At 41.9% G+C, this 13,040-nt stretch overlaps 1 protein-coding gene across 1 annotated transcript in view; it reads right to left on the bottom strand.

Moving 5' to 3' along the window:
• LOC140263367 (uncharacterized) overlaps nucleotides 1–10,895 on the bottom strand; it is a 182,118-nt gene extending 171,223 nt beyond the window's left edge. Inside the window, 1 exon segment of the mRNA XM_072358248.1 lies at nucleotides 10,589–10,895. Within this exon segment, the coding sequence (XP_072214349.1) occupies nucleotides 10,589–10,895 (307 nt within the window).
• Between the last annotated feature and the right edge of the window lie 2,145 nt (nucleotides 10,896–13,040).

The raw sequence follows: 13,040 nt of genomic DNA on the forward strand, positions 1-13,040 counted from the left end.
TCATTCTGGCTGTGTGGCCTGTGAGAGACTGACTGCCTTTTTCATCTGTGTGATATAACAGCACACTTATGTTTACCCCCTAAGAACCTGGAGAAGGACTGGAGTGTCTCCCATCATTTGAGATGGCCAGTGTTGTCCCAGGCCCTGCTCTTGAATCTATCAGACAGGATCAACGGTACATTTATTCCATCAGAAAATGGGAATATGATGTGAAGTACAGTGTGATATCTTAGGACAGCTGATGCTGAACAGTGCACTAAGAAGTTGTGTCAAAGTAATGAGCAGAACTTTGGTTTGGTATAGGAGGTTGCTCTTGGCCTTTTCCTGGTGAATACATCAGAACTGTGTGTTGTCAAGCAAAATGGAGCTGGAACAGTAGCAGTCATTATTTTGATCTTTCCTTTTCCCTTTAAAGAGTCATTTGGAGACCCACCTCAAAAACTTCATCACAGCAAGTTTTAACATGGTTCAAATCAGGGGTTTAAACTGAAGCCCATTCCTGACTAGAAAGAACCAGGCATGGGTTTGAAACAAATACCGTAAGGGCGACACAAACAGAGATGAAGGCAATCTCCTCGAAGCATATACCTAGACTAGAGTTAGATTTAGGTAATTGTCTCTCTCCAAAGGGCTTTTCACCCTGGACAACAATCCTCTAGTGATCAGCAACTAAGATAGTACACAATAGAGATATTTAGCTTATTCACACTGTCTATTATATGCTAATGATGGAAAACAGAAAGTGTTTTTCTCTTCTTATCTTTTTTTTTCCTTCTTTGATTGCTTAGAGGAAAGGTGTGGTTGAGAGAAACTGGAACTAGAACTCAGTTCCAGCCTACTCCATGGATTCAGCTTTCTTCACTTCATTGCTTGCTACTAATCTTACTTATCATTCTTATATTCTACAGCTAAATTGAATCACTGCATATAATACATTTTTCTCTTACCTGTAAACCGTCTTCTAATTAAAAAACATAATGGAACACTCAAGAACAGGAAAACTCTGATCATTCTTGGGCACACACTTGAAAACACTTCCAAAAATGTCACGTTGGGTAAGTTGTTTATAATCCTCCTGGGAATGGCTGACCTGCTATGAGAAAAAAAAGGGGGGAATCCTGAGAGGAACAAAACATAACCAAATGGATATTCCTAAAATAAAATCACATTCTTTAGCAAGGAATTGAGGTCTTCTTTGCTCTTTAGAATGTAGAGTGGGAAATATTCAGTACGCCTTCTGCTGATATTCATCCAAAGTGCAATAGGTGTGGTTTGAGCAGAGGCTGAATAGAGGAAATCCCTTAAGACTCGTTTTGGCCTTTCCCCTCTCCTCAGTTCTACCATCTTCCAACAGACAATAAAGAAGCAATAGACAAGAACAAAACAGGATGGAAAAATCTTGCCATTGAGTTGAGCTTCCTGTGGATGTATTTCTAACCAGGCGAATTGCTACATTATTACATTATTCTTACTAAACCTCAGATCACACCATGGGCTTCACCAAGGATTTAGGAAGGTTTCAATTGTGATGAAATATTGTTGAATGTTCCATGTTGTATGAATGGCAAAGAATTTAGGCCACCTGAAGGAGACTTTACCTTTGTCAAGGATGAGCTTCACAGCTACAGAACTGCTCTACAAAACAACTATATCTCCTGAGGCCAAAGTTTTGCAGTTTCAAGCAGGAAATACTTTTTTGCTTCTAAACAGTGCAAATAAAATATACAGCCCTTTAGAACAGATGGAGCTTTTCCCTCATTGCAGCTGCTGACGATATTAGTTTGGCCTAAACTACAGACTGTCTTTTTTGTCTCTGCTGAGGGCATTCTTGCAGCTCTGTACTATCCTAGGAGGAAGTCCATGAGCCAGATGGAGAGCACAGACAGACCCATCCATCTGGCTGCATACTATAATCACTGCGGTTCTTTTTGGCACTAAGAATTAGGTTGGTGCTCTCAGTTTTGTCACTGTCAGTGCCTTGAGTGCAATAAGAAGCCTTAATGACACTGAGTACCCTCACCTTCAGCCATGCTTTCTTCCCACTGCTCTTGGAAATTCAAGCTTGTGCCATGGACTGCAGCCCTGTTCCTAGGTCTCCCTTCTTGACAGACCTTGGACCTGTGCTGCAGGTAGCTTGCGTCAGACCTTGAACACAGACTGAAGCTCTCTGCCAGCCTTGTTCTTACATTGCTGGGCTCTTGTGCCACACATGGGCTGCAATGCAACACCTGCTTTTGTTGGATTCATTTACAGAACCGAGCTGTGCTTCATGTTTCCTCACCTACATTGATTCTGCAATGGTGTGTCACGTTCTGGTGCACGATTCTCAGACCAAGATGTCGGTGATGATTTAACTACCACCAGACACTCCTTTTTTACCGCTCCTCACGTAGTCTCACTAAGCCCATCACCCCCTTTCACAGCACACCCCATTCCCTTTATCTAAGGTTCTCTTGCACCTGCAGCTTATCTTTACTGCAATAACTTTGTACTCTTGTCCTCTTTCAATGGAAAGTTATCAGTGAATTGCTGAACGGCAGTAGAAATACGTTTGGGCAATAAAGCTGAATGTTGTAAGGAAGCACTTGAGATACACCCCTTTGCTCATAAGAGCACAGTCTTCAACTTAAACGCACAGAGGAGAAAAGGGACACAATGCAAATATCCACTACAACAACACGTAGAATACTAATCAACCAAAAAGCATGTTAGAATAATGCATTCCCAATGTTTCACCAAGCACTGAAGTTGTACACAGCTGCATGCTAAAAGCGGTTAACTATATACAGACAAGCACGTTGATCCACATTCTGATTACACATTTGCATTTACAAAGTCTTTGCAAAGTTTATATGCATTTCCAGAGTTCAATGAAATAATTAAAACTGCAGTGTAAGTCTCAAAACAACACCTGATTAATTTATATAAGTATTCTGAGGCTTAGTTATAAAATACTAGCTCTTTAATATTACTAAGGAATTCTCTACTTTACTCCTTATCATTACTACAATCCCAACACCTCACTTGTGAAGTAGTAAATGGACCATATGTAGCCAAAATAGTATCTAAGTTATATTATTTTCTTGTATTTGTTATGTGTCATTTCTAGCATTAAAAAGTCTCGTGTTCTTACCTATTGGCAGCCTCTAGACACGTTGTAGACAAAAAGAGACCAGGAAGAAAGAAAATGGCTCAAGCCACGGGCTGAAGTAGGAGGAGCAATTTCTGTACAAATAGGAAAACGATAAAGAAAGGCGGCCTCTCACTTGTTGGAAAATGAAATCAAGATGACTGTAATGTGACAGATAATTAAGATTAAATAAGTATATGTATGTTTATAATAAAATATGTATTTTATATATTTTATGCATATTTTATATATACGATATTTTATATATTTCAAAAAATCACAGAATCACAGAATTGTAGGAGTTGGAAGGGACCTCTAGAGATCATCGAGTCCAACCCCCCTGCCAAAGAAGGCTCCCTACACCACGTTGTACAGGTAGGCATCCAGGTGGGTCTTGAATATCTCCAGAAAAGGAGACTCCACCACCACCCTGGGCAGCCTGTTCCAGTGCTCTGTCACCCTCACTGTAAAGAAGTTCTATATTATTTATTTTATAGATTATATAGAAATGTAATATAAATAATATAATATATATATAATGTTTAGGGTTAGAGTTTAATATAATATAAAATATCATATTAATATAATATATGATATGATATATATGTATTATATATTTAATATTTTACACATATATTTATATATTTATATAAAACTATATGTCTTATAATATGTAAAAAACAAGTTTTTCTTTCTGTGTGTTGAGTGCTTTTTGTTTAGTATCTAGTAGCTCTAGCATGAGCTCATGGTAGCTGATACAGTTCTGTGTTTTAGATATAGGATGTGAACAATGGTGATATAACACCAATGTTTTTGTTGCTTCAGAGAAGAGCTTATATTGTGTCATAGACATTTCAGCTTCTCTCACTGTCCTGCAGTGAAGAGATGGGGAAACACATGGAGCTGGGAGGGCATGAAATAGGAACAGTTGACCTAAACTGGCCAAAGGGATATTTCACACCATACAACATGATAGTGATCAATAAAACTGGGGGGTTTTGGCTTGGGAGGGTCGGAGCTGCTCAGATCCTGGCTGGGCATTGGTCACTAGTTGGTGAGCAATTTCTGTTTGCATCACCCAATGATATGTTCCATATTTTCTAGGGATTTTAATTCTAGACAGATTTCATTTCTTTGTGAACTGTGATGCACGTTTGACTAAGGTTTCCAAAATATTGCATTTGTAAGACTTTCATGGCAGCCTGTGGGCTCCTTCCTTTCTGCTCTGTACCTTTAAGTGCTTCTTCATCTGTTTTTCTTTCTTTGTTGCTTTCCTTGTGCTGAACTTACCTGATTTGTTTTGTCAACAGAAGTGTTAAATAGGATCGCTGTCAGGTCACAGCTTTGGAGTAGTTCACCAGGCTGCAATTCTCCAATGACGTTCTATTGACCAGACACCCACATTCTCATTGTTTTTGTGTTTTGGGGTTTTTTGTTTGTTTGTATGTTTGTTTGTTTGCTTTTTTGTGGTGTCTTATCATTTCTATTGACTCTGCCAACTGTAATGATAAACATCTCATTCATATAGAGGTATCCCACAAGACTGGATATATATTTGAACTACCTTTCTGCATTAATTGTTGTTTCTCCCATTTCAGCACTGGTGGGTCTTAAGAATTCATCTCAAAAATAGTTTCAACAATTTCCATCTATCAGAACTATTTTCTTCATATGAAGAGGTAGACCATCCAATTTACACTGTTTTCTGCCCATGGGAACAAGTCTCTGATTCAGCTTTTATCCTAAAGACTTTTGGAGAAAGTTTACTGCAGAAATAGTTGATTGAATTCATCATTTGCAACCTGTCAGAGGATGCTGGAACTAAGATGGCTGCAGTGTTCCTGACACTACTCCATTAATTTTTGTTGCCATGTGACAGATGGCAGCAGAGAATTGGTCTGACAAGATGGCATCTGACATGGAAGCGCTCATGAGGTGAAGGTGAGCAATTGAATTCCTCCATGCAGAAAAAAATTGCACCCTTTGACGTTTATCAGCACCTGATGAATGTTTATGAAGAGCAAATGGTGGACGTGAGCTCAGCAGGAGATGCATTTCTACAGTGCCTACGTAGCAGTGGATCACATCATGCCTTCACTGCATGAAGACACTCGTTCGTTGCTGGCAAAAATGCAAAGCTAATGATGCTGGCTATGCTGAAAAAATACTGTTTTATAGCTGCAAATTTGCTCTGTCAAAGTGCTCTCATGTCCTTTGTAGCTGTTGTAGTTTCCATGGAAATAAATAGGTGGCATTACGTAGACTGACCTACATAGATGATCATTAAGACCCTTTCCAAGCCAAGCCATTTTACGTACATCACATTTCATTTGCACCTTCTTTCTGGTTCAGGCCAAGACTTAAACCTCACAGTCTCCTGTTTGCTCTTTCATGCAATATCCCACACCTTGGGCTGCTTGCTCTCAGTGTCCATTGCTTAAAATCTTGACACAGCAGAAATGCCAATGAGAAAGAAGTCCAGTCAATATTTGAGTCCTAATATCATAAGAACATTCTCCCATCTATACCAAATGCACTGTAGGGAACAAAAGAGTGCTGCAGCCACACAGAGACCAAAGCCTTGCACAGCCTTCATTCTACTGTGAAACCATGTGTTATGGTTTTGTAATGTTGCTTCAGTATTCCACATCATAACATCATGTGCAGTATGGACCATTAAGAACCCGAATAGTCAGCTCTCAGAAGGAAACTATGTATCCCAGAGAACTTCATGGTCTGAGATAAGTCACAGAAAGAGGACATATATAATCTCGCTCCCGGGCCGGAGTTCTCTCTCTCTCTTGGACTCTCGGAGAGTGGGAAGTGTTCCAGCTGTGTTGCCTAGAGTTCACAGTAGGCCTCTTGGTTTTCCGGGACTCTCCCTCTCTGTTTCATTTGATTTATTAGCCTCAATCATATTATATTATATTGTGTTATCATGTGTTCCAACATCATCTTTAGTAAAATAAGTTTTCCTCCTTAGACTGCCACCACTGTTCTCCTAAACCATTCCTCTTTCACCTTCCCTTTCTGGCTGGGGGCTCTACAGAGTAGCTGCCCCTTGTCACGGGCACAGGTAAATCTAGGTAACCCATGACACCCATGCAGTGCTCATGGACTTCCCTGTTCTGAGTATCCCCAACTTCAGTCATTCTGTAAACACCTTGGATGTTTGAGACAAAAGGAAGCATAAGACGTGGACATCAGAAAGGGAATTATTTATTTCTATTCAAACTGTGATTACGCTGAAATACAGGGTAGAATTTTCACACTAGGACTTATGCAGATACTCATAGGTCCTAACCAGACCTTACAATATGAAAGAAGTACTTTTTTCCCCCTTTTTGGTGTAATATCTCTATTTCCTAACTCTCCCAAAACTATTACTATTTATTTGTCAAAAACTTCCATTGGATGCTTCTTGTGGGCTTCCATCACATAGTGTTTCATTCCCCACTTATTATGATTTTACATGCTTTCGTTTCATAGACTCTTGGAATGGTTTGAGCAGGAAAAGGCCTTTAAAGACTGCCTAGTTTAAATTCCATGCCATGGGAATGGACATATTTACCTTATTGCAAGTTGTTCCAAGTCCCATCAAACCTGATATAGAACAATTCCAATAATACAGTTTAGATTATTATATAAAAGAGATGAACGGTTACTGAGAGAATGGAACTGCTGGGACTTGACATCTGAGAAAGACACTCCATTAAGATTCAGAAAGGAGAGGCTTAACTGAATGCAATTGTAATTTGAAGGAAGGCTGGAGTGGTCTACAGTACCCAAAGAAAAGAAGGAAGCTTTGGCACCTTTATTCTGCTAACTGAAATCATCCCTGCTTGGAAAGTGAAGGACACCGAAACATTACAAAACCCCTCACACGTGCTTCAGGTTTCCTACTAGAATAAGGCAATAGGAATGAGTTCCACACCATTTTTAAAGGATCGTTGGACTGTTGAGATGAGGATTTAGTACGAGAAATAGCAAAATCCCAGTATTCCTTTGTTTGGTATCTATCAATAAAATTTAATCTGAGACCTTTCAGACTCTTAAGAATGACTGACTAACCCTTGCCATGCTTTGAGGCCACTGCAGAGGTCCAGGAAGTTCAATTGGCATGTAAGGTAGGTGTGAACTGAACTAAAGGAGCATGATGTGACTGATTCAAATTTAGATCTGTGACTCTGATGTGATCTGCTTTTGGACATCTCTTGGATACTGAAGTTAGTTCTGTGTGAGTGAGGTGGGGAACAAAACATAGCCTGGGCAATCAAGATGAATGGTACATCTTGCACCTCCTGCTCTGAAAAGGCATTTGAGTTCCGCACATGAGTCTTTGATATAACTGAAGGCTCTCCATGGATACTGAGTGTTACACTCTATTTATCAGCATGATCTCTAGGGCTTCTTTCTGCTGTCTCAGGGCAGGGATAGCAAACAGCACTGAAAAATTGTGGTATCAACTCCCAGAAACCTAGCCATTTTCCACTGGGAAGCACAATGTCAGGGATTTTTTGGACAACATATCAACCTGATCTCACAATCTGTATTTAATCACACTTTTGGTCATCATCATCAAACCCTTGCACGATTTTCAATGGCTCAGTGTCAAGCACTGAAACACCAGAACCTGTTGAGAAAAAGGGAACAAACTTCCTCTTCTGCCTGCTACCACCAATGTTAAAAGTGTACAAATCAGTTTTCTTTTTGACATTATAAAATGAGAGTTTGTTGGCAGAGATGTTCAGGCAGATCCCAATCTTCTGTGGTCTACCTCTCACAGTCAAACGAGTCCAAGGATCCGTGTAGGCCCAATACTCTTGACCATCTGCTAAGGCTATAACCCAGAAGCCATTCTTTGGGAATAGGGTCACAGTCCCTTTACGAGCCACCGATTCAGAAGCAACACCCAAGATCCAGTTTTTTCTTCTTCCAACTTCCACTTCCCAGTAGTATCTCCCAGATGTGTATCCTTCCTTTGCCAACACAAAAAGGTGGGAAACAAATCTCTCCTCCCTGTCGGGTACCTTTCTGATCACACTGGTGTCATTCACACTCTTCCCATCTTCAGACACTTCCAGTCTGGGGTGAGCCGTGTCAGCATTCAGGATGACATCAACTGCTATGATCAGGTCATGATATAAATAGTAGTAAACACAAGGTCTGATTTACAGTCTTTCTTTACTTTGTTTTCACTCATAACATACTTTCCCTTTACTCAGGGTGCACTGGGCAGCCAATCCCCCCTTTGCTTCTATTCTCTCACTCTCCCAGTTCCCTTCATACTTGAAGTATGTGTGTAAGCACCTGGATCCCTACAGAGGGATCTGGACAGGCTGACTGCTGGTGTGAGGCCAATGGGATGAAGTTCAGTACACACAGCTGTGTACTGTGTTCAGTTTTGGGCCCCTCAATTGCAAGAAAGACATCAAAGACCTGGAGCACATCCATAGAAGAGTAATGAGGTTGTGAGTGGTCTGGAACACAAGTCTTAGGAGGAGTGTCTGAGGGAATTGGAATTATTTGGTCTGGAGAAGATATGGCTCAGGGAAGATCTTATCTCTCTCTACAGCTACCTGAAGGGAGGTTGTGGTGAGGTGGGGCTTGACCTCTTCTCCCTTGTAACTAGCAATAGGACTAGAGGGAATGGCCTCAAGTTGTGCCAAGGGAGATTCAGGATTGATCCTATGAACATCTCCTCTGAAAAAGGGTGATGAAACAGGCTGCCAGGGAGGTGGTAGAGCCACTGACCCTGAAGACATTTGAGTAGCATTTAGTTGTTGTAGTTAAGGACATGGTTTAGTGGAAAATATTGGTGATATGATGGACTGGATGATCTTAGAGGTCTTTTTTTCCTTGCTGAGTCCATGATTCTATGATAATTGGTCTGCTACTGAGACTACGATATCGACTCAAGGCACTCTAACAGGGTTCATTTGAAGAAAGCATTCAGTGTCAAGGAAGACTTTATGGGCTCAAATACATCTTTTCTCCCATCTTTGGATTTCTCTTGGCCACACTCAGATGTTTTTATAATGTGGGTTAGAAATGAAAAGTGATTTTCACTGGCGCAATAACGAAGAAATTCTTCTTCCCTCATTATACCCAGGTAACCTCTGTGCATGATGAACAGTGGACACACATCTAGTAAGGCGTAACACTGTGAAATGATCTCTCTTACTCCAAAGAGGGCAAAGAGAGGAGCGTGTCACAGAGGCTGAAGTGGCCAATGCAAGCACTCCTGGCTACACACAGCTAAGATGCCTCCTGTTGAGCACACATCAAGTTTTTTGGCAGTGCACAAGAAAGAAAAAAATTTCAAACATTCCTTCCTCTGAGTGTGTTGTCTTCCATACAGCTCTGCACCTGGGCTGGATTTGTATTTCTGAGGTGCAGTCAGGCTCTGAGAATTCATGTCCATCATCTCCTTTTTGCTTACCTTTGTAGCGTTGCATTTTGAAAAATCCTGTGGGGAGGAAAAAGAAAAATCAAAGCAGACAGTAAGCAGATTTCTTGAGGTATGATGGTCTCAAGTACAATAGGACATAATGTGTGCTGTGACATGTTAGTCCTGTAGTTTGGTGAGCATATCAAATGCCATTGTGCCAGCCACCACAGGAGGCTAAGTCTCAGGCCACTGGGATGCTTGGTGTTCCAGCAGGAAAACTGTAACCAAACTTAAATTTAAAGTAGGAATAAATGAAAGGCAAGAAAGACAGGGTCATAGTGGTGCTGTGGAAGAAATGGTTAGAGAACAAGGGGCACGGATTTGCAGTTATCTCAATTTCTCACCCATTCAGTACTGGATGAACTTAAGTCCAGAAAGGAGAAATACATGAATAACATGATCATGGGATCACGGGGCTTGGAAGGTACCTCTAGAGGTCATGAAGTTCACCCCCTGCCAAACCTACAGTAGGTTGCAGTGGACCAGAAGGGTCTAGAATATCTCTGCAGGAAGAGACAGAACCTCTCTGGGTATCCTGTTCCAGTGCTCCATCATCCTGACCATAAAGAAGTTCTTCTACATGGTAGCGTGGAACTTTGTATGTTCAAGTTTTAGGCTATTACTTCTTGCCGTGTCAATACACACCATCAAGAAGAGCCTAGACTCATCCGATTGCCTCCCCCATTCCTTGTCCTATTCTTTAACATTTATCAGATCCCCTCTCTGTCTTTTTTGCCCCAGGCTGAACTGACCCAAGTCACTCCACCGTTCTTCAAAATGGAGATGATCTTTGGCATCTTGGCAAGACCATGGACAAAAAAAGGGAAACACACCTTACAACAATGAAATTCCCTTCTCCCAAACATGATGTTTTCTCTCCTTTACCATTCCAGTTCTCCCTCCCATCTCATTAGAGGAGACTAAGTGAGTTGTTTTGAGCTCCTGAGCTGCCCTTATGAATTACAACACCGGGAGATGAAGGCCAGCCTGGGGGTTGCCATGCTCACCTGCCTGGTTCTCCGCCTCCAACAGACTCTCTTTAGACTCAGACCTCTCAGGTGCATTCCATGCTTTTGCTACTCTTTTCTCCAGATCTTCTCTGAGCATCTGAAGGTCTTTCTTTGTGGACATCTGCATGTCCTCCAAACCTTTCTGCAAGGCTTGAATATTATCAGAGATCTTTTGAAGGGAGGTCCAGGTGTTGTTCAGTTCCTTCATGGGTGGGATTGCTTGCTGGGTCATTTCCATTTGTTTCTGCAACACAGCCAGTTTTTCAGTCAGAATCTTCTCCATTTCCTCCCGCATGGATTCCATGACCTTTGAGGTGCTCATCTCCACTGTTCTTCCTGTGAAGAAAGAGTGGAATCACTGGAAAATAACACTGTCTCTGTTTCTGAGGCTTGGCATCTTATGTTCATAGGAAAGATATAAGAAAGAGGAAATACAGTGAAGTTTATCCTCTAAGGAATACGTAAATACATTGAACAGCTTTAAGGAATAACACATACAGTCATTGAATAATACCACTGTTAAGTGGTCACTATGGCCACTAAAACACATCCCTCAGTGACTCATCTACCCTATTCTTGAACAACTCCATGGACAATGACTCCACTACTTTTCCTGGTCAGGAAAAGCAGACTTTCTGAAAAGAAAATGTTCCTAATGTCCAACCTGAACCTCCTCCTGCACAGCTTATAGCCATCACTTCTTGTCCTATTGCTAGATGCCTGGCCAACACACACCCCACCACAGCCTCCTGTGATGTGTTTATAGAGGGCTATGAGTTTTCCTCTGAGCCTCCTGCTGCAGCCTGAACAGTCCCAGCTCCCTCTGCCACTCCCCACATGACTTGTGCACCTTCTCTAATATAGAGAGCCATCCATTGCCCCTCCATCCTTTCCTATTCCTTTTAAAGCACTTATAGTCCTCCATTTCATCAATCAGTTCATAAGAATGATCCCACTACTTGGTGGTGTTGGCAACTATGTCATGGTTATCCTGTTACACCGTAGCTTTCAGCTCCTCCTATTTGTTGCCCATGCCATTGATGAAGACACACTTCAGCTGGATACAGTTTTCACTCTTGTCGCTGGAATTCTACTTCTAGCCTCACCTCTAGGGAGTCTGGCTTTATCCCTTTCTCCCTTCAAATCTAGTTTAAAGCCCCCTCAACAAGCCCCACCAACTCCTGTTATAGAATCCATTTCCCCTATTGCCACTAGTGAACCCCATCTGTCACCAGCAGACATAGAGATGAATGATAATAAAAGGAAAGCAAAACTCCTCTGATGACCCCAACCTCTTTGCCACATGTTGATCTGATGGGTTTTTCTCTGCTTCTCAGCATCTTTCCCTCCTTCCAGAGGGACTGAGCAAAACACCACCTGGGTACCCACACCACCAACTAGCTGCCCCAACCACCTGAAGTACCTCTTGGTAGCTCTTGGGCTTCTACCCATGACCTCATTGCTGCCTACTTGAACTACAAGAAGTGGGCAATAATCAGAGGGCTTTGTAAGACAAGGGAGCTTCCTAATAACATCCCTGACCAATGTCCCAAGGAGACAACAGACTTCCCTGTAGGTAGGGTCCAGTAGACAAGCAGGTTCCTCAGTTTCCTTCAGAATGGAGTCACTATGATATCAGTCAGGAAGTATTTGCTGAGAAGCAAGGACCTGACAGCAGCTCCTTCCACTTCGGGCTCCTTGTTAATTAATGTTCCTTCCCTGAGGATCACTCAACGCCCCATGGATGTTGTGTTGAGGGACATGGTTTAGTGGGAGCTATCGGTAATAGGTGAACGGTTGGACAGGATGATCTTGTAGGACTTTTCCTATTTTAGTGCTTGATTCTATGATTCTATGATTCATGGAACACAGAGCCACAGAATTGCAGGGGTTGGAAGGGACCTCTAAGGCTCATTGAGTCCAACCTCATTGCTAAAGCAGATTCCCTACAGTAGGTCATGCAGGAGGGTGTCCAGAAGCATCCTGAATATCTCCAAAGAAGGAAGACTCCACCACCTCTGGGCAGCTTGTTTCAGTCCCCACTGGAACAACATAAAAATCTCTCACTGTAAAGAAGTTAGTGAGTATATTTGTGTGGAACTTCCTATAATTCCTTTTTCTTCTTGGCTTCTGGGCCTTGTCTTACCAGAACTGGATACAGAACTCCAATGTGGGCTAACCAGGGCAGAGGGGAGGGGAAGAATCACTTTGCTCGCTCTACTGCCCACATGCAGTTGGCTGAGGTGCAGCGTGGTTGGGTCCTGCTGTTAGGAAAGGATCAGCCTGGCCACTCCAAGACCTGTTGCTTCATAGCACTGCACTGAGCTCTTCTGCATAACCACCCTCCACTTATTCTTCAGGCACACTGGCCCTACAGCAGTATTACATTATGCTAGTTATTGCTCATGCATGGAGGCAACTGTGCACTGTACTTTATGTACATACCTTT

This window comes from Excalfactoria chinensis, chromosome 29, assembly GCF_039878825.1.
Source record: "Excalfactoria chinensis isolate bCotChi1 chromosome 29, bCotChi1.hap2, whole genome shotgun sequence".
Lineage (NCBI taxonomy): Eukaryota > Metazoa > Chordata > Aves > Galliformes > Phasianidae > Excalfactoria > Excalfactoria chinensis.